At 35.7% G+C, this 27,167-nt stretch overlaps 1 protein-coding gene across 10 annotated transcripts in view; it reads right to left on the reverse strand.

Annotated features, from left to right (window-relative positions):
- Positions 1–225: 225 nt before the first annotated feature.
- Positions 226–27,167, reverse strand: part of PPP4R2 (protein phosphatase 4 regulatory subunit 2) — a 54,042-nt gene continuing 27,100 nt past the window's right edge. For 3 of the 10 annotated variants that reach the window (XM_081528303.1, XM_081528311.1, XM_081528312.1), the window contains exons 3-9: positions 15,216–15,386; positions 5,949–6,042; positions 4,444–4,481; positions 3,578–3,652; positions 3,203–3,340; positions 2,239–2,528; positions 226–1,983 (exon numbers count right to left, since the gene is read on the reverse strand). In XM_081528303.1, coding sequence (XP_081384429.1) covers positions 1,667–1,983; positions 2,239–2,528; positions 3,203–3,340; positions 3,578–3,652; positions 4,444–4,481; positions 5,949–6,042; positions 15,216–15,386 — 1,123 coding nt within the window. In that variant the 3' untranslated portion in view covers positions 226–1,666. Of the gene's footprint in view, positions 1,984–2,238; positions 2,529–3,202; positions 3,341–3,577; positions 3,670–4,443; positions 4,482–5,939; positions 6,043–15,215; positions 15,387–15,888; positions 16,131–22,712; positions 22,774–27,167 lie in introns of those variants that run through there. The other 7 variants (XM_081528304.1, XM_081528313.1, XM_081528309.1 and 4 more) reach the window with 6 other exon arrangements.

A 27,167-nucleotide genomic window follows, 5' to 3' on the forward strand; every position in this document is an offset into this window, starting at 1 on the left:
AATACCCTACAGACATAAACGGAGCCAACTCATTTTGGTATTTTTAGTCATAGCAATTGAAGTAGTCAAAATGCAAAACTTGTGGTGGCTGCCCAAGTCACCCCAGAGCATATGATACAGTGTGAGAAAATGTTTGCATCGGTTTTATAAGTTCATCTGTGTACTTCAGGTATCTGAAATTAAAAAAGGGATTCTTGTATATTTTGATAAAAATGTACTCGAGTATTTCATAACATTAATATTTATTGCTTTATATGAATACTATATTGAAAGCCCAAGCATTCAGTTTACACACAGAAATTATACAATTATATACCGCTTCACAAAGGCAGTGAACACATTACATTCTACAAAATCTACTTTACAGAAATTTAAAAATTCTAAATATCAAAAGGTACAGCTGAAGAAACAGGTATAAATTTGGCAGCCAGTAATTTAGACAGGGAAACTGCAGCTTGCGCATGACTTTTAAATATGTGAATTTGAAAATATTGAGTTTAGAGTAACCATTGTGCTTTGTGTTGATCTGAAAAATATAACACTGGCTGTCGAAGAAGCATGTTCAAAAATATTTAATTCACTTCAAAATGTCATACAAATTATGGTGGCTTCTATGCACCCCTAAAGCTTCAGTCATTTAGCTCCGGTACATTACTAAAGTAATATATTAATTTTTCCAGTACAGTGGTGTTTCATACCATTGACATTTGTATACTCTAGAATAATTTAGAAAGAAATGTGTAATATTCACAATGTTCAGAAAAGCAAGCAAAAAGTAAAGGAACCCGCCTGGTTCTGCTGAGATGGTCTCATGTCAGCTTTATAAGCATTCATTCTACAAAATAGTAAGCTAATGTTTGAACACAATTTCCAAGATAAAGCACATTTTCTCATAAATAATGAAGTCTTTTTCTCAGGCACCTCAGAAGTATACAAAAGAATTTAGTTTGAACAGATCTCTTGGAATGTGTTTAACCTGGTATTTCAACAGACTTAAGATTTCCAGGGTTTCACAGGGGCCAGATTTTATCTGAATTACTCAGAAGAGAACGGAACTGTCTTCTGAAAGAGGTGAACTCAATCATTACCAATAGAAAAAGTATCCACTGTATTCATCTCTTATAGAAACAGAAAAATATAATATTTCCCCCTTAGAATAATATATATATGTATATATGACTTAAAGTTCCATTGTACATAGTCAAACAATAAAATCTGGAAACCAGCATGAAACCCTATAGTTCACATGTTAAAATGCTGAAACTATGACCAAAATATGAAAACTACTAGAGCTGTCAGAAAGAGACAAGATAAAAGCTTTCTTGCATATGTAATAAACTAAATGTGATAATCTCCAAAAAAGTTTTCAAAATTATTTTCCAGTTTAAAATTTTTAACCCTAAAAAAAAAAAAAAAAAAAAAAAAATCTATACACAAACCACTGATTTGACCAGACCAAAAAAAAGTCAGCGGTAAGCAGGACCCAGAGGAGCTGATATTCACAGTTCTTACATGAATAACTCTTTCAGGATTTATCCCATAAAGTATTTTATTTTACAACCTGCTTCTCTTGTAAAACTAAAGGTCCACTTTATTACATAAACGTTTTATACAGTGTAAAACCAGAACTGTATGTAAAATACTGCATCTAAATATTTCTAAATAGTTAGTCTTGTTCCATTGGTTCATCTGTGACTTCTGTGGCTTCGTCATTTTCCATGGATGATTCTGAGAGAATCTCTCCAGTTTTACTGGAATTGGATCCTACTAATTCTTCTGTTTCATGGCAATCAGAACCACTACTTACAGGACCTGTATTTTCACTACCTTCAGAACGTAAACCTCTCTCAACTTGAGTCAGATCAGATTCTTCCATTTGATTATTTTCCTCAGAAGTCTCTTCATTCACAGTTAAGGCATCATCAGATTCTTTTTCTTGATTTTTTCCTTCTGCGATCATTTCTCTTGATGTCATAAAAGACTCTAAAAATAAGCAAATGTTGTTGTAGTTAAATTTGATTTTCAAAATACCTCCACAGTTAAGTTTCATGAATTCTGATATTCTACAGTTCCAATCATATCCCCTGAAACTCAGCAGCAACTACATACAGGTGGGAGAAAAAACCCAACATCAGCATTATAAGGAGTTCCATTATGTTAAATTCTTTCACGCAAAAATGAAGTACAAGAATTTGAGGATCTCCTTACTCCACCCTTTTACAGATGGTCTCTAAATACCTTCTTCTTCCTCTTCATCCTCCTCTTCATCCTCTTCTGCACAGTGCTGCCTGGGACAACTACTTTCTTTGTCTTTATTCTGAGATGAAGACGGAGCTTCTGTTTCTTCTACCATAACTGAGGAAATTTCACTGGAAGATGTTTGACTGGCCATCTCTCTGACTTCACTTTCTTTGTCGAACCTGAGTCTTTTTACCTCATGCCCTTCCGCCTCCACAGTATCTTCATCTGGATGTTTATTTTTTATAGGGCTCACTGAGGAACCTTCTGATTCAGATGTTGAAGAGTCACTGTAAATATTTTTAAAAGTGTCATTAATAAAACCGTTTCTTCATCTTTTACACTCTATTTTTAAGTTCTAACAATGTGTAACTTTCACTGTGCAAGTTAAATTATAACATCTGGGCAAAGAAAAACAAGAGAATAATTCCAAGGACACCTAAACTGTTCAACATTTCCCACTAGGTCTACTGAATAAATTACATGACCTTTGTGTTCAATTCTTCAGTTAGTTAAATGTCCTCTTACAATAAAACTTCCAAGTCCCTCATAGAGACACACTCTTAATTCCTCTCACTCACTTCTTTCCCTTAATGTGATAAGAAAATTTGAGATGGGATGTCAATAAAAAGATATCCTTTTATGATCTACAAAGAGAAATGATACACAGAATCTGAACTCATTTGCAAGTATCTTCTCCTTCAAGTAATTTTCTAAAAGAAAAAAATGTATCATGATCATTTTCTTAACACCCTTTTATAAACAGAATCTTCCCAAACGAGCAATTAAGTCTTTTCTCTGCCCATCGTAAGCATATGCTAATGCCCTTTTTAAGTGCATTAAAATATTTACTCCTCCTCAAAACAACAGTAAACTGTAAATAATAAATAAGGAGGGCTGAAAAACCATCAATAAATGTAACTTTTTTGGCAAAACATTTTTCAAAAATAAATCACATACAAACCTCTGATTTTTGTCCTCATTTTGCTTTGACTCTTTGCCGTCTGTGCTCTCAGGCAAGCCGTTTGTTGTCATGGGAACTGACAAAGGAACTTTTGGTCGATTAAGCGGCCTGGGTGTTCCAGGCCCATTTATATTAGACCTATGGTAAGAGAAATGAACATCATTTTCCCATTTTTGTAAAAAAGTCATCCCTCCCAAGGTTTATATGCACATATCACAGAAATACTTTCAGAACCAAGGGTCACCAAATTAATTCTTTTTGGTATATCATCCTATACCTGCCATAAAATTCCTAATTTTTAAAAAGTACACTGAGTTTCCTATTCAAAATTAAGAAACTGCAGCTCTTTGAATAATGAAAAATCAATAATCTCACCTCTCAGTGTAACTTGGTGAATTTCCAGGAAACATAACACCATTCATTCGATTTAAACTATTGGAATTGTTCTTCCTATGAGAGGAAAAAAACTTTTTTTATGGATAGTTTAGTTAACTTTGATAAGAATCAAGGGTCTAAAAGATCTTTTGTTAAGACTTTAACGTCACAGAATCAAACAAAAGACTTCTCAGAGAAATAACCATGAAATTATCTTAGTATCTCATTTAACAATACACAAAAATATTCTTCAAGAGTTCTGAAACAAATTCATCGTAATCATTTTATGAAATCAGATATTTTAACCATTAAACCAATGCTTCTCAACAGGGGGCAATATTTTCCTACAATCCCTCTTTCCTCACTCCATATCCTCAGGGAACACATTTAGCAATGAATAAAAACATTTTTTGGTGGAAGTAGGGGAGACATTACTGACATTCAATGGAAGCCATGGACACTGTGCTAAACTTTTCGTAATCCCCAGGACATCCATTCCTAATAAAATACCAGTGATACCAAGGAATGTGCCCTACACTGCTACCTAAATTTACTATATAACTCATGACAATCGGAAATAACGGTCCATCATGAAGAGCAATGTCATCAAGATAGTACATAAATCCAACAATGTTAAGATTGCAGTAAATCATGAATCTATTTAATACAAATCTTTTCACTGGAAAAACATAGGTAATATTTATTGGTAATATTCTACTCTGGGAACTGGTTGGTAAGTTTCGTAAGTATTTACAAATGTTACCATGCTTAATTATATATAAAATAATTGCAACATATTTTTAAGACATATATTAAAAATGAAAGAACAGAATATACTAGGAAAAAAGAAAAGTAGCTATACTTACTCTGAGGAAGGATAAACACAGCTAACAACCATCACATTCTGCAATAACAAAAAATTTACTGATTAATATAAGGAAATGTACAACATAAAGTTAACCTGTTTTTAATTTCCCAAAATCACCCTGGTATCAAGTTTCCATGTATTACATTTTTACTAATAAAAGAAATGGCTAAAAACAAAAACCTTCAATAAAAAAGCAAAAACTAAAACAGTAGCAACAGACCAAAATCTAATAACTTACTAAGCTGTTTGTCAGTCTCATTTTTTCTTAATTCCTTTGTAGCCCTGACATTATGTATTTTATGTATTGTATGTAACAGAACAGAACCATGTTCTTATTTTAGACAGAATCACACCAAGATATTTAGAGGTTGAAGTTTTTAGGCCTATAATAATAAATTTCCCTGTAAAGCAGTACCCATTCAAAAGCTTTATGTGTAGCACGATACACCTCAGGGAAAGAGATGCAAACCTTTTTATAACCTTCCTGATAATCATAACTTCATCAATAGTTTAATATTCATTGAAAGCTTGCTGAGCCAAAGGAAGTGCTTTATATTTAATCCTCCTCACAGACCTATTATGGTCCACGTTTTACAGATGAGGAAACCGAGACTTAGATAATACGTAACCGGCCCACAGTCACACAACTATGATTACTGCGACACTGCCTTTTCATCCAAAGATTGCCAAAATTTAAGTATTGAAGTCTTTGAACTGGTAAGTTACTGAAGAACCATCTCAGTTTCCTGCCCTCAGAGCTCAAGAAACACATTAATCCAGTTAGACCCTAAGATCTATTTTAAATCACTAGGTAATGATTTTGGATTCCTGCTCCAAGGGTAAAATAAACGGCATTTGAAAACAACCTTAAAATGTATACTAGACTATATTTTAGGATCAATCGCTACAGGAATTAGTAAAACCAATGGGCCACAATCTCAGTTCACATGCAGCTCCTTCATTCTTCACTCCACACAAGCCAATGTCTTGCTTTTCTTTCCCTCAAACACTTTGATGTAGCTGTCTCTCAAGATTATTTCCTTTGTTCAGTATGCTCTGCCCTCGAACATCTCCTCACCCACAAAAAACCTAACTCTTCTCATATTCTTAAATGTGACATAATCCTTCTCAATACCTAACTTAAATGCTTTGTATTAGTGATTTTCCAAGTTGTATACCTTGGAATTCTAGAACTAAAGAAATGAATTCTGTAGATAAGTTTGCAAAACCCTCTATTTTTAAGATATCAATTACAAAACTTCTCAGAACTGTTAATATGCTGAGATATATTAAGAATTTCCAAGAGACAATAATAAGCTGCTTTTCCCAAGCACTCTTCTGCCTTCCTTCTATTAAATCTTTCTCTGAAACTTAGAACACAGTTTGGGAAAAACTTCAGGTAGGCTGAGAAAACTATTTCAAGACAAGATGCCTGAAATAGAGCCTACTCAAAGAAAATCTATTATGCTACAGTTTAATATCATTCCATTATACAATACATACCTTTTCTACTCCTCTGAGAAATTTGTCTGTTCCCGTATAGTTTCTCCTTGGATCTGTTAGTAATTCACATAGTCGCTGAATAGTAAAAGGTATACTGCAAAAGAATATAATTTTATAGTTTAAGGTTATTAATTTTCAAGACAATTAGAAACATTACTCTTGACATTTCAAGCTTTATCTAGTCACCCATGTTAAGCTACAAAAGAAAATGCTACAAATGAATGGATGAATCACCTAAACTTAGGCAAGACAATAAGCACACCTGTTCTTTTAAAAACAATTTCCCCTCCCCTCCCTTAAAAAGCAATAAAAAAGAACATCTAAAATGAACAGAAAGCTTCAAAACTGAGAAAAAATTTTAACATTCTTATTTCTGATAATTCAATTTTAAGTTTATAAGAGAGGCAACACAAATAAACAAGTGAGAGTTTATTTAATAAACTTGATCTCAAGTATTCTTTTGCACACCAAGTTTTTTTTTTTTACAGTGTTCAAATAAACTACAAATGTTTTGTTATCAGACAGAATATAAAAAGCGACTCCAATGAAAAAGTATTATACGGTTCTGCTCCATAATACAATTTTATATATAACCTATATGTTTCATCAGACCTAAAATATATACAAACACACACACTCTATATTTTGGTAAATACCTTACTGACAACTTTACCAAATACTTACAACCACAATCAAATTTTCACTTGATCATAGAAAATACAAATTTGAAACATAAATTGGACCTAAACTGATTTTATAAATCAGTGAGTTTTTATCTCACACACTATTAGCATTCCTCAGAATTACAATATGAATAGCAAAATCTCACCAGAGATAATGATAAATGCAGCTAAAACGTGTGTATGTAAACTTCAGACTTCAGTATTTGCCACATAAAATCTACTTATTCTCCTTATAAAGACAGTTAAAAAGCCTCAAATTAATAGATATTATTTACAAAGTTGTTTATTGTTTACAGGCAGTTCAACACAAAATTCTTTCTCTCCCACAATGGAAGGCAATTTAGTGATTAGTAGTGCAGAACTCAAACTCAGGTTCTCGAACTTCAAATTCCATGTTCTCTCTTCTACTATCTCACACACACACAAAATTATAAATGTACATTTTTTAGCTGGACCAACAATGTTTAGTTCTTATATTCTTAGCATCAATACTATTCTTTTAGCAAAGTTCTTTGAGTTTCTGAGAAAGAGTAATATTTTATTTTTACATTTCAAAATCAGAGTAAAATACACTGTCAAAAGCATCTTGTTTTTCCAAAGTGTGTCTTTTTTTTCATATTTGAGTGAAAGGTTCTTAAGGGCAGGATCTCTTCACATACATGACATTCAATATATAATTTATACATATATATATTACCATCACAGACTTCAGAATATTAGTGACATACCAGCATGGTGCCCCTTGTTGAGCTCTGCTTTCCAAATCCTAACCACCCACATACCCCTCCCCAACCCTATTCCCTCACTGAAGATCTCAGGGTGATACTGTAATTAAAAGTTTTTATACAGTTTATAAAATAAGCAAAGTAGGATCCAGTTATTAAAGGCATTCAAATACTATTTACCAAATACTTAAACAGATATTGTCTAGTTATGTCTATTCCTTCAACTAAATTTCCTTCACACACTGACAGCAGTGTTTTCTCTTAAATTAAAATTAACCATAAAAGATGAGAATCTTCCAACTTCCTGCTTAATCGTGGTTTTAGACTAAAATGTTTTGGCTAATTTTCTCTAGAAAAGTAGGTAAAATGGTAGTCAATTATTAACACTGTATTTGTGGGTAAATGTCAATACTGCTTTAGAAAGAAAAATGTATTATGTTTGTGTAACAATGTCAGCCTATGACAAAGTAACTTTACGATAAGACATTTTCAGAAGCTTTTTAAGTCATTTTACCGAGTGTCCAATAGATGGCACTAAGATGTTATACAACTCTCACTCAAGTGAACAGTTTCAAAATACAAACACTTCCTGTAAATCAAAGTACCCACTGGAAACAATTATTATAATTTTCACAACTGCATTGAAGATCTCTTCATAAAGTTTGTACTTTTTAATCTTTCACGTAAACGTGAGAGCCGACTACAAAGCTAGTTTACTCAATAGCAGACTTGAAAGACACTTAAGGTAAACAATTATGACAACAAATGCTAATAAAGTTGTCTATACAGTGCTACAGAGAAAGAATTAACTGTATGCCAGGGAATCGAGCATAAACATGGCAACACTTAATTTGACGTGGGTCTTTAAAAGAAGGTATAAAAATAAACCAGATAAATCCAAAATAAATGCTCGGTACGAGTCTATGAAAGGTCTGCTTTCTGCTCCTCTATCACTACACATAAGCACACAAGACAGTTTATTCTAACTCCTGAAGACATTAACAATTTTTCTAATAAAAAATTATCATTAGCTAAATTAAGACATGTGCTAAGAAAAAAAAAGCAAAAATGAACGCTACTAACTCTCAATGCAAAATATGAACCAGAATCCCAAAATTGGGAGAATGGGGAAAGATATTTATTAGTAAAGGTGCACCGTAAAACAATTAAGTAGAAAAATATTTGGAGTTATTTAAAATGCATTCAGTTTACTCTGCATTACCTATATATTACTTGTCTACATCATAAGATGAAAATTAAGATTACATAAGGAACTGGAAGAAAAAAACTTAGGAAGTTATGGATATGATTAGCGTGCATTTTGTTAAGCAAATCCCAAAAAAGTATGTCTACAATATCTAATAAAACATTAGTTACATATAAGGTAGTATGGCTTAAAAAAAAAAAAATTCTGGCTAACCCTCTGGGACACTGTGCCCAGGTTGAATTTACCTCTTTAAAGTCTTCACCACTTCTTCTGGCAAACAGGGATTCTGAAAACACACTTCTTAAGTAATTATCATGAGCGCTGATACATAATGCATATAAATCACTTGAAAGCGAAAGTTGCGTTCAACTCTTTGCGACCCCATGGACTATATACAGTCCATGGAATTCTCCAGGCCAGAATACTGGAGTGGGTAGCCGGTCCCTTCTCCAGGGTATCTTCCCAACCCAGGGATCGAACCCAGGTCTCCCACATTGCAGGACGATTCTTTACCAGCTGAGCCATCAGGGAAGCCCAAGAATACTGGAGTGGGTAGCCTATCGCTTCTCCAGCGGATCTTCCTAACCCAGGAATCAAACGGGTATCCTGCATTGCAGGCAGTCTTTACCAGCCTAGCTACCAGGGAAGCCCATAAATCACTCAGGGCCTGAAATACTTTATGAAGTGTTCAATAAATCTTAGTTCCTATCATTATCCCAATTTCATCTGACATTTACTGTAGATTTTGAGAAGGCACAAACCCTCCAGAGACCAACCATGGTGAAACAAAGCAAAAAATGTTTTTAAAAATACTCCTTTTAATTCCAAAAAGTAACTAAATCTGATGAAACAGGATCACACGTTTTACATTACATATATACCTTAATTTGCCTGCAATCTGTCCCCATCTATTGACTTAAAAAAAAAAATTCAAATCTTATGTACCTAAAGCTATGGGCATTCAAATATCAAGAATGCTGTTGAACAGAGAAAGACATCTAAGCATAAATGAGAGACTGTAAACATCAGGCTCTAAAGTTAAAATTTCCAGTCTTGTATTTTAACTTGAGAAAGATTCTAAGTGACTAAAATTAATACTTTTTAATTTATCTGTTTAAATGTTTGATAATCAAGATGTGCCAATATTCTGGATATACAACAAGATTTTCAGCTGGAAAGAAAGCATCCATCAAAAAAAAAAATCTTTATCTTACTTCTACATTGTATAATTATATGTATGTTATATAGTTATAATATTGGGCTTCCCCGGTGGCTCAGCTGGTCAAGAATCCGCCTGCAATGTGGGAGACCTGGGTTTGATCCCTGAGTTGGGAAGATCCCTGGGAGAAGGGAAAGGTTACCCACTCCAATATTTTGGCCTAGAGAATTTCATGGACTGTATGGTCCGTGGGGTCACAAAGAGTCAGACACAACTGAGCGACTTTCACACACATTATATATAAGCAATGTTCCTCATAAAAAAAGATAAAGGAAATTAAAACAGAGAGACCATTAAAGTAAAAGGCTAAAGAGCTAACCATAAAATCAGACATGTGATTTAAAAACTGCTAAAATAGCCAATAACTTTTATGTATAAAGGTATGACTTTTACTACATCTTTATTTTCTATTAATGACCACATTTGTCTTAGTTAACAGAATTACTATTTAAGAGGAAATTAACTTAAGCATCTCTTAGATAACAAAGATTAAATGTACTGAGTTTTGTTTACTCTAAAGTCCTACAGAAGTTAGAAATCACCAGTGGAATCTTGTGATACAATCTTACTTAAAGCAATATGTTCTTTCTGGATCAGGCTTTAACATCTGTATAAATATATACATGTCATAAATATTCATGTGCATATATTTTATACCTCAAAACAAATGTTAGAAATTGGGATTTATTGAAAACAGCATTCTAAGTTAAGAAAAAGAAGAATTTGGCCCTTTCAATAATGGTAAATAACCGTAAACGAGTATCTCTGTCATTCCCCTAAACCTGCAGCAACTGACACCACTTTTAACCAGTTAATCACCTTCTACAGTGCCTGAATTACTTTACTTGCTTCAAATAAAAATGCTAAGAAAAATTAATTAGGTTTCTGTTATTTCCGCTCTTTCAATTATAAAATTTTATTAAAGACAGCATCACATCAAACCCTATTACCATCACACAAGGCAAGGCAGTAAGGGGAGTAAGCAGGGAAGGCTACTAAGCAATCTTGAGTCTCAACAAGTTATGCTAAAAAAGGTAATAAAGAAAAAAAAAATAAATTTCTTCTAGTAGATTCAATATGCTCAACAAACAATGAACATAAAATGCAATAACTCTATTTTCCCCAAGAGGAATAGGTACACCAGCAAGCAATAGGTAAAAGGAGTAAAAGAATCAAGCAACAAAAGGCTAGAACCCATTCTCTCATCCTTGAATAATCTTAAGCTAACTATAAAGCAAACAATATAAAATAAAAAAAGGAGTAAATGTTTTATATCTACAATCTAGATTTTAAAGTATTGAAAATCTTGTATATAAACCTTTAAAAAATATGACGCGGCAAACCCTCAGGTGCAGAAATTTACGAGGTATCTGCACTGGTACACATAAGCGTACAAACAAGTCATTTGGTGCAGGAAGTAGGGGACACATGTATACCTGTGGCTGATTCATGCTGAGGTTCAGCGGAAACCAACAAATCACAGTAAAGCAATCATCCTCCAATTAAAAAACAAATTTTAAAAAAGAAAAAACAAACAAACCATCATTTGAAAATTTTCAGGACTAAGCAAACTCTAATTATGTATATTAAAATAACTTAAAAAAATAACTTCAGAGAAAAAATTTTATAGTCAGGCCATCATGCCAAAAGATAAAGCACTCCTCAGTTACCACTGACACCTTAGGAGTGATGTAACAAAGATTTTTAGGTATCAAATGGCTGTGCACTTTGCCTAGATGGGCTCATAAATACATAGCCATGCCCTTTTATTCAACTACCCTCAGCAAGGGAAGCTTACCGCTAATTTTAGAGAGGTCTCAGGTCTAACAGATTGTCAAAAGCAGAGGAAGACTTAAGTAATTAATTTACATTCATTATTCTTCCACTTTAGTAATCAGGAGGATATAAAATGATCTTTTAAAAACTACAAGAAATGTAAGTTATATTTTCTCGCCCTCTCAAAATCTCTCTTGTGTACCATTCATTATAGGAAAGAGCTACTGGCTACAATCAGTTTCTAAATTATATTTATAGTTATCTATGGTAAGAAGCAGATTTTCATAAATGGCCTGCTTTGAGTAATCCCAGATACTCTTCATTATAATGCCACACTTAGGGCATAAAATGGTAACGTATGTCTTTTAGGGCATAAAATGGTAACATATGTCTTTTAATTGACCATTCATTGAAGTTTCTAATTTCATTAATTTTTAATTTTTGGTGTTTCTCACCTAAGAAACTTTAACTTCAGCTCTGTAGAGTAGCTATACCATCTTCTATAAAATGATAAAGTTCAAAAGTAATTTTAAAAGGACAAGAAAATACGACTAAAAGCTTTAAAAAAGTAACCTTGAGCATTCAACCATGTAATTCTACCATGCCCCATTAAACAAAGTATAAATACAGAAACATGCTTTTATTCCTTTCACTCATTCATTCAGTATCTGTTTGTCTGATAACCTACTACAGTCAGGCACTCACTCTTCTAGGCCTTGTAATGAAAAGATAGCCGCTCTTGGTGTCCAGAATCTTACAGTTCAGAAAACCCGGCCAACAAGTAAATGGATAATTTCCGCTTAAAAGAGGAAAAATTTATATACTGACAAGCTTCCCTCATGGCTCAGATGGTAAAGAATCTGCCTGCAATGCAGGAGACCGGAGTTCAATCCCTGAGTCAGGAAGATCCCCTAGAGAAGGGAATGGCAATCCACTCCAGTATTCTTGCCTGGGAAACTCCATGGACAGAGGAGCCTGGTGGGCTACAGTTCGTGGGGTCACAAAAAGAGTCGGACATGACTGAGCAACTAATACTTTAATAATACTAGTTTTAGAAAATAATCTTTTCATGCCAAAATAATTCGAAGCATTTATTATAGACCTTTCACTAATTAAAAACAAAAACAGCAAAATGAACTTACCAATAAGAAAATCACTGAAAGATAAGAAAAACCAAAAAAGATATGAAAGAAACCAATTCATAAAAGTCATTAAGGACATGCATGCTCCATTTCACTTGCAATCAAAGAGGCACAAATCCACAGACATACCCACAAAAATACTGAAAAAATAAACGGCATTTACATATAACACAGAAGCATAAATGAAAATACTTTGTGAGGTCAATCTGGCAATATTAATAAAAATTTTAAGTGTGCATACATGATAACCTAGTAACTTTTTCTACAAAATAAAAAAAGAAACAATAAATCTATATATAAATTCAACATACGCCATTCATCATACACAAAAATGTATGTACAAGGAGGTGCAATACAAGTACTTGTGACAGCCAAAAAAATAAATGTCCACCAAGGGGACAGAAAAAATGAACTACATAATCTGTTACTATAACAGAAAATAATGCAGCCATTTCAAATAAAGACAAACAGAACACACAGATAACTGTACTGATATAAAAATATCAAAGCGCTTCTAAAAGTAAAATACAGCTAGCATACAACATGATCCTACTTTCTTTTCTTCATATACTCCTAGGACAACTGAGGATATTTATAAAATTATGGACACATTATTGTAACTTTTTTAATTTAAAAGATGATCTATTACAAAGAGCAGTAGAGGTATACTGGCAAAGACAAACCCTCCAACTAGGTGAAAAAGATGCTACTTTTACTCACCACTTTGAGGAAAAAAACTTTTAGAGCAACAACTAATCAATGTATATTCAAACACAAAAGTAAAACTGAAAAATATTACAAAGATGTTTCAATGTACCACATATCAATATATTATGATATAGATAAAAATGGGTAAATTAAAAATGAAAAATACTAATGTATCACTGATTAAGACTTGGATTCTGCTTAAGAAAAATAATTTGTAAACTGCCATTTTGAAATATCAAAGTAAAAATATAAATTAAAAATATAGTTCAAGATAAAAAGTATTTTAAAAGAAATTATATTTATGTATGCTTAGGCATATAATGACTGTTCAAGTCATTTTCAGAGGTAGGTCAATTACCTATTTAACAAATTATATGTGTGTATAAAATACCTTGGAGAAGGAAATGGGTACCCACTCCAGTACCTATTTAACAAATTAAGAAATGAGAAATATTTAATACCTACATAGCTGTGTTTCATCCAATTTAATGTGTAAGAATTGAAAATGGTATTACTAATTTAGAATCACAAGTAGCTTCACATTCACAAAGCAGTGGTATAATTTGACCTGTTTGACCATAACTCTTAATTTTAAATGAGCCATAACTTACTGAAATAAAAGATGAGTTACCATAATGTCTAAGTACCATCAACCTCTGCACTATTTATAAACATCCCCAAGAAGTATTCTTAAACATATTCAATAGTAAGCCTTATGTAACATACTTCCAATACATAGCATGTGGCTTCATCTTGGTATATGCTTTAAAAAAATTAGTAAGTAAATATATACATACAGTTGAATAATTTTCATTAATACAATAGGGTACACAGTGAAAACAAGTATCCCTCCAATCCCAAACCCCTAAGAGCAGCTTTAACTTCTCTCAGAAGTATTTCGGCAACATATCCAAAATCAAAGTTTAAGAATTTGATACATTAAGTCAAAATGCTAAGCAGGGAAACATGACATAAAATAAAAGGTTAAGTGAATTACACTATCTTGTTGCAAATCCCATGTGATTAAATATCTGAAGAAAAAATTGAGACCATTCATGCTACCTAAAAATACAAATGAAATCCCATCACAAACTGTCCCTAAATATAAATTCATGGTTAACGTACCCACAATTCACTAAATTAGGTATTGTCATTCCACACTCCAAACTATGCCAATTTAAACTTCAAAAATACTTCTTGTCTTCAATAAAGGGAGCCCTAAAAATACAAAGTCTTGAAAAGAAAGTATTTAAAATAACAGAGTATGACACACAATTTAAAAGTCAGCTTCATTTTTAGTGGACAGTAACTTTTCAGTGCAATGTTTTATAAGAGGCTAAAATGGTTCCTTACTGGAGGGTAAAAGGGACTCTTACAAAAATATTTTTAATTAAAAAGTAGAATCTAAGTAGAATCCTTTCATAAATTACTTTTCATTTTAAAAGAAATGTTACTTACCTCAATGACAGGTTGCAGTTCCAAAGTATAGATTTATAATATCAAATATAAAATGAATAGAAAAAACATTTTAAATATTTGATATTTCCACTGTCACACACATTTGAAGTCTAAATGCCACTGAACCATACAAAGGTGGTTCAAGTTAAAAAAAAAAAAAAGCTGCCAAAATTTTAAACACTTGTAAAATGGAACTCAATAACACCTATCTATCTATCTATATATCATGAGACAGAGCTTATTCTAATGAATAATCAGTTATCAAACAACTAGACACTTCAAAACTTAGAGGAAAAATCTTTAATGATCTGCTAAAAATTAAACCTTTAAAGCAGAATTAAATGCATACCCATTAAATCCAGTGACAATTTTCAGTATTCTTTCCTTCATTTCATCAAAGGGAATATATTCAACATTAGGGTTGGGAGGACCTCTTGGTTCAGGAGCTGAAGTTCTGAAATCATCCATCACCTTCTCCAGTTTGAAAATAAAATAGCCTTTAAATTGGGACCACTGAATCCTATAAATAAAAAATTAAAAAAAAATATATAACACCATGTAGAGTCACAGTTCTTAAACAAAAAGCATAAAGAAAAAATACATCACAACACTAATACTAACAAAATTAAGATCAGGAAAAGTAGTCGTGAGAATGACTTTGTTCAGCAGCCTGCACCACGCCTGATCAATCTAACTCACAAGCTCCTACTTGGTTCCATCCAATTCTCCCAAACTCCTGATCTAAACAAAACCTAAATCAGATTAAAATCTTGAAAATTAACTACTGGTATTTCTAGTTGAAAGCTTCTTGTCTAAGTCCCACTTTCCACATTTTAAAAACATTACTTTGATTCCATCTCTTATGACAAACCAGGGAGGTGTTACTGTCTCCAGTTAAAATAAGTTATTAGAAACTGTCCCAATCTTACACTTACAATTTTAAGTGGACAAATGAGAATGACTCCCATACCCTAAGCTCTTAACATGCAAGGTATAAATAATGCGTACGCGTGTGTGCTTACTTGCTCAGTTGTGTCCAACTCTGCGACCCCATGGACTAGAGCCTGTCAGGATCTTCTGCCCATGGGATTATCCAGACAAGAATACTGGCGTAGGTTGCCATTTCTTCCTCCAGGAGATCTTTCCGACTCAGGGATTGAACCCACGTTTCCTGCACTGGCAGGCTGATTCTTTACCACTGAGTGACCTGGAAAGCCCCCTATAATGCTTATATAGACTGGTAAATTTTCTTATCTTGTTATATCTGTTAAATAGTAAAATAAACTTCAATTTCTCCTAGTTCTTTTGCTTTCAACTAAAATTTTTAGAATTTTATCATTTAAAAGGCATATATACCTCACGTTCTATACAAGACATATCTTGCAAAGTAAAAAGTTCATTAATATCTGTATGTAACTTTCACATCTGTTCATGAAGATATAAACATCTTTTTATTCCTGTCCCCTCACATTTTACCATTAACATAAGGAAATTTTGTGACGAAATCTGTCTGAATAACCGAAATTCTAAGAGATACAAGGGTCAGGAACGCCAACCATTCCTCCAAACACTATAACCATTAGTGGCAGCAGATAGATCTCATACACTGGAGACTACTTAAGCAAGCTAAGACTGCTAGCCTGCAATCACTGTTCCACCCAGTTCAGCAACCCTACAAACTAAGCCAGCAGCTCTCAAAGTGTGGCCCCAAGAGCTCAAAGCTATTTATTTTCGTAAGAGCAGAGTTGACTTTTCCACTGAGTTGACACTTGCAATGACAGCAGGTGCAAAAGCAGCAGGGGGTAAAATGGCCAACACTTCAGCACAAATCAAAGTAGCAGTACCAAACCATACTGGCAGTAGTTGTTACCTTCTTTATCAACACAAAATCAGGATTAAAAACAAACAAACAATTTTACTGGAAAGCTCAACAAAGCAAATTTACTAACTTAATTAAATCTCAATCTTTGAGTACACACATGTCTTTTTAACATCCCAGTAGCACTAGAACCTGCCTGGCAATGCAAGAGACATAGAGATGCAGGTTTGATCCCTCGGTCAGGAAGTTTCCCTGGAGGGCATGGCAACCCACTGCTGTATTCTTGCCTGCAGAATCCCATGGACAAAAGAGCCTAGTAGGCTACAGTCCACAAGTTTGCAAGAGTTGGATACCACTGAAGCGACTTAGCATAGCACAGACAACAACATAAAAAATATACATAAAGAACTTCTGTTGCCTAACAAAATACTGCAGACATCTCAAGTAGCAAAAAGTTAAATACTGGTGCCAGTTGAGTGAGCTATTTTACATAGAAAGCCTTTTTTACTTGAAAGGAATGTCAAATAAATAATGCTTATTCAAGACCAAAAGAAACCAGTAGACATGTTCTCAAAAAAAATCAAGAAAATCAACTGAAATATTCGTGACCATTTATAAAATTTCAACTTCAAAATAAAAAATTTGAAGTCTAGAAAATGTGAGCTTCACTGTGGGCTTGAAAGGTTCCTGATACATTCCCAAGACATTTCAAAACCTACCACTGTCGAGATGAAAGGTATTGTGACACCCTCCCACAAAACCAGGCAACAAAAGAAATAAACTCAACTGTATTAAAATAAAAAACTTGTGTATCAAAGGACACTATTGGCAAAGAATGAAGAGTCAACCCACAAAATGGGAGAAACTATATGCAAATCATCTTTCTGATAAGGTGTTAATATCTAGGACATCACAATAAAACAGAACTCCACATTCATTAGATGGCTATCCAAGAAAAACCAAAACAAATCAAACCAACACCCCCCCACCCCCACCCCCGGCACACACAAATAGCAAAGATAACCACTGCCTGGCAACTACGCAGAGAAACTGAAACCTATGTGGTACTGCCTGTGGGAATGTAGAACAGTGGAGTCACTATGGAAAAGATGCTTTAAAAGAATCAAACAATTACTATATGATCCAGCAAATCCATTTTCAAAAGATATAAAAAGATGCAAAAGATATGAAAACAGAAAGCCAGATGAAACTCACACACAATGGTAGAAACTACTTAAATGTATATCAACAGATGAAGAGATAAACCAAATGTGGTGTATATACACACACACATACAATGGGATATAGCCTTAAAGAGGAAGGAAAATTTTGACATACTAAAACAATGATTACAATGATTACTCTGGAACACATCACACTAAGCAAAATAAACCAGACACAAAAGAAGAAGTATTCTGATTGCACTTTTATGGGGTATCTACCCACAATAGTCAAAGAGACAGCAGAAAGGCACATGCCAGGGCCTTGGAGAAGGGATGGTCGACATGTTATTGTTTAAGGGGTATAGTTTCAGGAGACAGACAGACTGCCAATAAGGAAATGAAAAGATATGCATGAAGGAAATGCCCATCAAAACCACAAGATAACATTCCACACCCACTGAAACTGTTATATTAAAAATGATGTATTCAATACCAAGTGTTGGGGAGGATGTAGGACAAGTGGAAACCTACACGTTGCTGATGGGAATGCAAAATGGTACACGGCCATTTTGGAAAACAGCTTGGCTTGGCAGTTACTCAAAAAGTAAAAGAGTGTTGATGTGTGACCTCACAACTTCCTGTTAAATGGGTGGATTATATGGTAGGTAAATTTTATTCACTACTAGCGTTTTTACTAGGCAATGCCAAAGAATGCTCAAACTACCACACAATTGCACTCATCTCACACGCTAGCAAAGTAATGCTCAAAATTCTCCAAGCCAGGCTTCAACAATACGTGAACCATGAACTTCCAGATGTTCAAGCTGGTTTCAGAAAAGGGAGAGGAACCAGAGATCAAACAGCCAACATCCACTGGATCATCAAAAAAGCAAAAGAGTTCTAGAAAAACATCTATTTCTGCTTTATGGACTATGCCAAAGCCTTTGCGTGGGTTACAATAAACTGGAAAATTCTAGAAGAGATGGGAATACCAGACCACCTGACCTGCCTCTTGAGAAACCTGTATGCAGGTCAAGAAGCAACAGTCAGAACTGGACGTGGAACAACAGACTGGTTCCAAATAGGAAAAGGAGTACGTCAAGGCTGTATATTGTCACCCGGCTTATTTAACTTACATGGAAAGTACATCATGAGAAACGCTGGGCTGGATGAAGCACAAGCTGGAATCAAGATTGCTGGGAAAAACAACAATAACCTCAGATATGCAGATGACATCACCCTTATAGCAGAAAGTGAAGAAGAACTAAAGACCCTCTTGTTGAAAGTGAAAGAGGAGAGTGAAAAAGTTGGCTTAAAACTCAACATTCAAAAAATTAAGATCACGGCATTGGGTCCCATCACTTCATGGCAAATAAATGGGGAAACAATGGAAACAGTGACAGACTTTATTTTTGGGGGCTCCAAAATCACTGCAGATGGTGACTGCAGCTGTGAAATTAAGACACTTACTCCTTGGCAGGAAACCTATGACCAAATTAGACAGCATATAAAAAGCAGAGACATTACTTTGCCACCAAAGGTCCATCTAGTCAAGGCTATGGTTTTTCCAGTAGTCATGTATGGATGTGAGAGTTGGACTATAGAGAAAGCTGAGCACCACAGAATTGATGCTTTTGAACTGTGGTGTTGGAGAAGACTCTTGAGAGTCCCTTGGACTGCAAGGAGATCCAACCAGTCCATCCTAAAAGAAATCGGTCCTGAATATTCATTGGAAGGACTGATGCTGAAGCTGAAACTCCAATACTCTGGGCCACCTGATGCCAAGAACTGACTCACTAGAAAAGACCCTGATGCTGGGAAAGATTGAAGGTGGGAGAAGAAGGGGACGACAGAGGGTGAGATGGTTGGATGCCATCACAGACTTAATGGACATGAGTTTGGGTAAACTCTGGGATTTGGTGACGGACAGGGAGGACTGGCATGCTGCAGTCCATGGGGTTGCAAAGAGTCGGACATAACTGAGCGACTGAATTGAAATGAACTGAGCATTTTAAAAATTTGATCAGGGTGATTATTTAAAGCTATATGCATGATTAAGTTTTCCCTCCTTTCCCTAGATTTTTTTTTGGGAAGGGGAATTTGAGGTTTAATAGGCAGATGCAGCACATTTTAATTTCTGACATGCCTAATATTAACTTCTGAGTACTATCCAATTTTCAACAGTTACTAAAATTTATCTTTAAATTTCACTAGACTCCCTATAGTCATTTAACTAAAACTTCAAAATACTAGGGGAGGTTACTGAAGTAAGAGTTATACACTTCTCATTTCTTAAGAATTCTTTTCACAGTTTTAATAATCATTCCCTAAGTCCTAACCTATGGACAGAGGTTCGTGACATTGTACAGGAGACAGGGATCAAGAAAATCCCCACGGAAAAGAAATGCAAAAAAGCAAAATGGTTGTCTGAGGAGGCCTTACAGATAGCTGGGAAGAGAAGAGAAGCAAAAAGCAAAGGAGAAAAGGAAAGATATTCTCATTTGAATGCAGAGTTCCAAAGAATAGCAAGGAGAGGTAAGAAAGCCTTCCTCAGCGATCAGTGCAAACAAATAGAGGAAAACAACAGATTGGGAAAGACTAGAGACCTCTTCAAGAAAATTAGAGATACCAAAGGAACATTTCATGCAAAGATAGGCTCGATAAAGGACAGAAATGGTATGGACCTAACAGAAGCAGAAGATATTAAGAAGAGGTGGCAAGAATACACAGAAGAACTGTACAAAAAAGATTTTCATGACACAGATAATCACGATGGTGTGATCACTCACCTAGAGCCAGACATCCTGGAATGTGAAGTCAAGTGGGCCTTAGAAAGCATCACTACGAACAAAGCTAGTGGAGGTGATGGAATTCCAGTTGAGCTATTTCATATCCTCAAAGGTGATGCTGTGAAAGTGCTGCACTCGATATGCCAGCAAATCTGGAAAACTCAGCAGTGGCCACAGGACTGGAAATGGTCAGTTTTCATTCCAATCCCAAAGAAAGGCAATGCCAAAGAATGCTCAAACTATCGCACAATTGCACTCATCTCACATGCTAGTAAAGTAATGCTCAAAATTCTCCAAGCAAGGCTTCAGCAATACGTGAACCGTGAACTTCCAGATGTTCAAGCTGGTTTTAGAAAAGGCAGAGGAACCAGAGATCAAATTGCCAATATCCGCTGGATCATCGAAAAAGCAAGAGAGTTCCAGAAAAACATCTATTTCTGCTTTATTGACTATGCCAAAGCCTTTGACTGGGTGGATCACAATAAACTGTGGAAAATTCTGAAAGAGATGGGAATACCAGACCATCTGACCTGTCTCTTGAGAAACCTGTATGCAGGTCAGGAAGCAACTGTTAGAACTGGACATGGAACAACAGACTGGTTCCAAATAGGAAAAGGAGTACGTCAAGGCTGTATATTGTCACCCTGCTTATTTAACTTACACGCAGAGTACATCATGAGAAACGCTGGACTGGAAGAAACACAAGCTGGAATCAAGATTGCTGGGAGAAATATCAATAACCTCAGATATGAGGATGACACCACCCTTATGGCAGAAAGTGAAGAAGAACTAAAGAGCCTCTTGATGAAGGTAAAGGAGGAGAGTGAAAAAGTTGGCTTAAAGCTCAACGTTCAGAAAACTAAGATCATGGCATCTGGTCCCATCACTCCATGGGAAATAGATGGGGAAACAGTGGAAACAGTGTCAGACTTTACTTTTTTGGGCTCCAGAATCACTGCTGATGGTGACTGCAGCCATGAAATTGAAAGACGCTTACTCCTTGGAAGGAAGGTTATGACCAACCTAGATAGCATGTTTAAAAGCAGAGACATTACTTTGCCAACAAAAGTCCATCTAGTCAAGGCTATGGTTTTTCCAGTGGTCATGTATGGATGTGAGAGTTGGACGGTGAAGAAAGCTGAGTGCCGCAGAATTGATGCTTTTGAACTGTGGTGTTGGAGAAGACTCTTGAGAGTCCCTTGGACTGCAAGGAGATCCAATCAATCCATCCTAAGGGAGATCAATCCTGGGTGTTCATTGGAAGGTCTGATGTTGAAGCTGAAGCTCCAATACTTTGGCCACCTCATGCGAAGGGTTGACTCATTGGAAAAGACCCTGATGCTGGGTAGGATTGGGGGCGGGAGGAGAAGGGGACGACAGAGGATGAGATGGTTGGATGGCATCACCGACTCGATGAACATGGGTTTGGGTAGACTCCGGGAGTTGGTGATGGACAGAGAGGCCTGGCGTGCTGCAATTCATGGGGTCGCAGAGAGTCGGATACGACTGAGCGACTGAACTGAACTGAACTGAACTGAAGTCCTAACCTGTTTCATGAATTAGAATTTCCATGTACACATTAAAAAAAAAAAAACACGCATCTTTCCATTAACTGCTTGAAAGTCCACCTATGACATCTAAACAACAATAACACATTAATGGGAAGAGCAAGACAAAAAGTGATGGGAAACCACTTAAAGCAAACTATGGGGAGCTTCAACAACTCTAGGTCACTAGAGCAGACAGTAACTAAGTCCCATAAAATGAAACGAATGACTGAATTTGTATTTTCAGTTTCACATGTAACAAGCAGAGTTACTCTATATGTGTATCATGTCCAACTGATACAACTTAAATTATGCCATGCTGCTGCTGCTGCTAAGTTGCTTCAGTCGTGTCCGACTCTGTGCGACCCCACAGACGGCAGCCCACTAGGCTCTGCCATCCCTGGGATCCTCCAGGCAAGAATACTGGAGTGGGTTGCCATTTCCTTCTCCAGTGCATGAAAGGGAAAAGTGAAAGTGAAGTCGCTCAGTCGTGTCCGACTCTTAGCGACCCCATGGACTGCAGCCTACCAGGCTCCTCCATCCATGGGATTTTCCAGGCAAGAGTACTGGAGTGGGGTGCCACTGCCTTCTGTAATTGAAAAAAAAAAAGCTTCTATAAAATGTGAAAGGTAACTTTTTAGATGCAACAAACCGATAAAAACAAAAGCAGAAAATGCTTCCCTGAAAATTACGTAATTTGAGCACAAAAACAAGCCATGAGTAAGTGAACTAAAAATTTGGCAACAAAAATAATTTTTTTATGAGTGTACTCAAAGAACGAGAAACCAAAAAAACGAAAAAAACAAATCCTTATTTCTCAAATGAAAATAAAATTATTCTAAACAGATGGCTCATGAAACACAAACACGTTTTCAACTTTAGAATCAACTCCTCCACATAAAAACTTCCTCCGAAAATACATATTCAGAATTTTAATCTACTTTGCTCAAATTAACTCAAGAATCTACTGAAATACGTTACCCATTAAGTAACTTCACCTCCCTCTGCTTCCTTTGTTCTCATTCCCCTTCTTTTTCCCTTTATGCAGTTGCTCCTCTATGAAGGGAAATACCTCATACCACTAAAAAATGTATTCTCCTTCCAAACACTGCACTGATCTTTTTCCTCTATAGGAACTCCTAAGCACTAGAACAAATATGTTTCCCTCACAAATTTCAGGTTAAAGCTATTTTTCAGAGCCCAAGGGTAGAAAATCCATCTCTTTATTTCCCCGCTTATTCTGGAACATTTTAGTGGCCAGCAGCTACATCTTAATCTGCTGCCTCTTTCCAGTTCCAAACTCTATTAGGATTCCTCGGTCTCACTGCTCTCCACGCAAAACCTGTGTGGGAAGCTGACACAACAGAGCACAGGAGAGCCCGACACGATCTCCAAGGGACAGCAGATGCTGCACAATTTGTAAACAAAGGGAGACATGGAAAAAATGAATGAGTGAAAACAAAAAGAAGTTAGTGAGACATCACTGACCCAAGATGATGGGGCTTTGAATCGGGAGACTCAAAGTGTCCTAAGAATTCAGTCGTAACAATCCGACTGGGGCAAAAACAGACAAGTCCATTGAATCTGAATTTCACCAGGAGACAACGTGTGATAAGAATTAAATCCTAACTCTCTGACATACACAAGTAAATTTAATCCGAATACTGAATTACATGAGTGGAAGATGGGCAAAAATAACATAATTGCTTACACAAAGTTCTGACATTTTTAAGAACTTTAAAATATAAATTACCAGCTCAGAAATCTCTCCATGGAGCCCCAATCAAGAGAACATTCTTTTTTTATAATTATACTTTTATATTCATCAATTAATTGAGCAAACATTAAAAATGTCAGTGGAACAGAGAGCCCAGAAATAGACCCAAACATAAATGGAAACTTAGCATATGGCAAAGGACAGATTTTTCAGTTAACAGTCTGAGAAATGACAGACCTACTACAAAACTGTACCAGAGATTAAAAATTAAAAAGATGTCTGTCCCCACCCCCTTTCTGATTATATATATAGAACACGTGCATGTACATGTTCAGTCATGTTTTGATTCTTTGCGACCCTATGCACTGTAGCCCATCAGACTCCTCTGTCCATGGGATTTCTCCACACAGGAATACTGAAGTAGGATGCCATTTCCTCCTCCGGGGTATTTTCCCAACCCAGGGATTGAACCCATGTCTCCTGCACTGGCAGGTGGATGCCACTGAGCCAGACGGGAAGCCCCATATAGACACAGAATAGTCACTGGGAAAAAATCTACAAAACAGTAAATGAAAATTTTCCATAATGTGCCCAGTAATCATTACTACAGTACATTTTTAGTGTATTTTTCTCTATTTTTTTGAAGTTGGGGATCCTAAATTAGTATTCCTTTGATCCCCCATCTCATTCACTGTGGTATAGTCACCACTCAAGCAGTCTCTGAAAGTTAAGATTTTTAATATGTATCATATTTGATGGTACCATTATTTAATAACCACCTTAAAGAAAAAATTTTAGGTCTGCTTCCAGCTCATTACAGTTAAAAGTAATTGCGTTTAATATCCCAATAGTAAACTTTGTATGGCATCTGTTTATTACCTTAGGATAGATTCCTGTAAGTGGAATCAATGAGTCAAAAGTATGAAATACAAAGAACTTTGATATTTTCAAAGGCCCCTCAGAAATGTTGTACCGCTTTACAGTGATACCAGTATGCTGCTGCTGCTGCTGCTAAGTCACATCAGTCGTGTCCGACTCTGTGTGACCCCATAGACGGCAGCCCACCAGGCTCCACCGTCCGTGAGATTCTCCAGGCAAGAACAGTGGAGTGGGTTGCCGTTTCCTTCTCCAATGCATGAAAATGAAAAGTGAAAGTGAAGTCGTTCAGTCGTGTCCAACTCTTCGCGACCCCTTGGACTGCAGCTGACCAGGCTCCTCCGTCCATGGGATTTTCCAGGCAACAGTACTGGAGTGGGGTGCCATTGCCTTCTCCGATACCAGTATAGAAACACTTCTTTCATTCCAGCATTACACACTTTCAGAACTCATTATTTAATAGTAGAAAAACACTATACTTTGCCTTTCATTCACTGCCAGTGAAGCAGTATGTTTACTGGCCACAAGACCTTTCTTTTGGGTTTGAACAGGTCCTTTCCAATCCCTTACCCTGTAGTTCCTCAATCTTGGCACCACTGACATGGTAAGCCTGATAATTCTTTGTCAAAGGGGGATGTCCTGTGAACTGTAGAATGGTGAACAGCATCCTTGATCTCTACCTACAAGAAGTCAGGAGCACCCAACCTTAAAATGACCCCCAAATTGTAACAGCAATAAATATCTATAAACATTGCCAAGTGCTTCCTGGAAGACAAAAAGTATCCCCAGTTAAAAACCACTACCCACTCCACCCCTTTAAAATTGCCTTTTTCTTATTCTCACGGTATTAATAGAAAAAGTAAAATTACTATGTACAATAATACAAGTATAAAAAAACTACAGAGGTATAAAAGTAACATAACTTTTGCATTTCATTTTTTACCAAATGCTTCAAACATAAAAACTGCTGTTTTCATATAAACGTTAAAGTGACTCTAAAATATTTATCTGTTTCTATTTTGAAATTATCTTTGAAATGCTATACATTTCCTTGCTCAGAAACTCATATCTGCAGATGGAATACCTGCTCCAAAGTACCATGTCAAATAAAATTATGATACAAATTCTGAAGGTAAAGTTATTTGCCACTAAAAGTCAAGTTTTCAAATTAATAGTGTCAAATACCGAATGATAATTGTACATAAAAGGATCCAAGCAGAGGGAAAAGAAAACTTCAACAGGTTAACACTAACGTTCAGATAACACCTCAGCGTAAACTTGGGTTTCTTCTTTGGCCACTTGTATCTTCGTAACAATTCCAACATGTCTAAAGATTCAAGTTACTTTCCTCCTCACCCATTTCTCACTACCCATTAAAACAAAAAGTTCAAATAGTCTATCTTGGTTAGCTTGATTTATGCTTAACCCTTAGCTAACTTTTGATCCTTTTTTGAAAAATTTTCTCTAATTTATTAATATATCAACATGGACTGTCCCTTCCACATAGACAGCTGAACTAAACAAATATGAACCAAAGATAGATCTCCTCTAACAGTATCATTCAAGCTAAAGACAGCCAATTTAGAACTCAGATGGTACTAGGTTTTTCAAAAAGTTGCACTAGTTTAATGGCTGGTGGATCTGTTCTTCTTGCTACTAAACAGTCACACTACTGACAACATTCACCACTTCCTCCATAATCCACTGATATCAAAGCCAATTTGCCACCAAGAGAGATGAGTCCATTCTTTCACCGCATTTCCCAGAGCCTAGGCAGGCCCTGCGCCCTTTTTTTATTCTACCAACTGACAATGTAACATCAAGTTCAAAAGCAGTTAGAAAGACCAGAAACAATGAAAGGCAGTGATCCTTAAAACAGTACGAAAAACAAGATATACATACAATAAACAAATGGAAGTAAGACAGCATAAACTATCAGATGCAAAGACTTTAATGATGGTATAACAGAATCAACAAAAAGGAGATGAAATATAGGTTTAGAGCCATCAAGAAAAGACTTCAGGACAAAGTGGGACTTTAAGGTGAACCCTGAAACCATGAGTAGAGTATGGAAAAAGGAAGTGGAAAAGTTTAGGACTTAAAGACAGAAGGAACTTAATATACGCCACTGAATTTTTCAGTCTCAGCACCACTGATATTTTAGGCTGGAGGTCTGCATTGTGATAGGCTGTCCTGTGCATTGTAAGATGTTCAGCATCATCTGCAACCCGTACACCTTTATGCCAGTAATCCTCAGCAAAAATGGTCACAACCAAGTATGTCTCTAGAGATTGCCAAATGAATCCTGGGGTGAGGGGCACGGGAGAGGGGAGGCCTGGTCTCAGCTGAAAACCAGTGCAATGCACAATCCCTTCTGTTGAGAATTATAC

The sequence above is a fragment of the Giraffa tippelskirchi genome, chromosome 9 (assembly GCF_054371585.1).
Source record: "Giraffa tippelskirchi isolate mGirTip1 chromosome 9, T2T-mGirTip1v1.2.pri, whole genome shotgun sequence".
Classification (NCBI taxonomy): domain Eukaryota; kingdom Metazoa; phylum Chordata; class Mammalia; order Artiodactyla; family Giraffidae; genus Giraffa; species Giraffa tippelskirchi.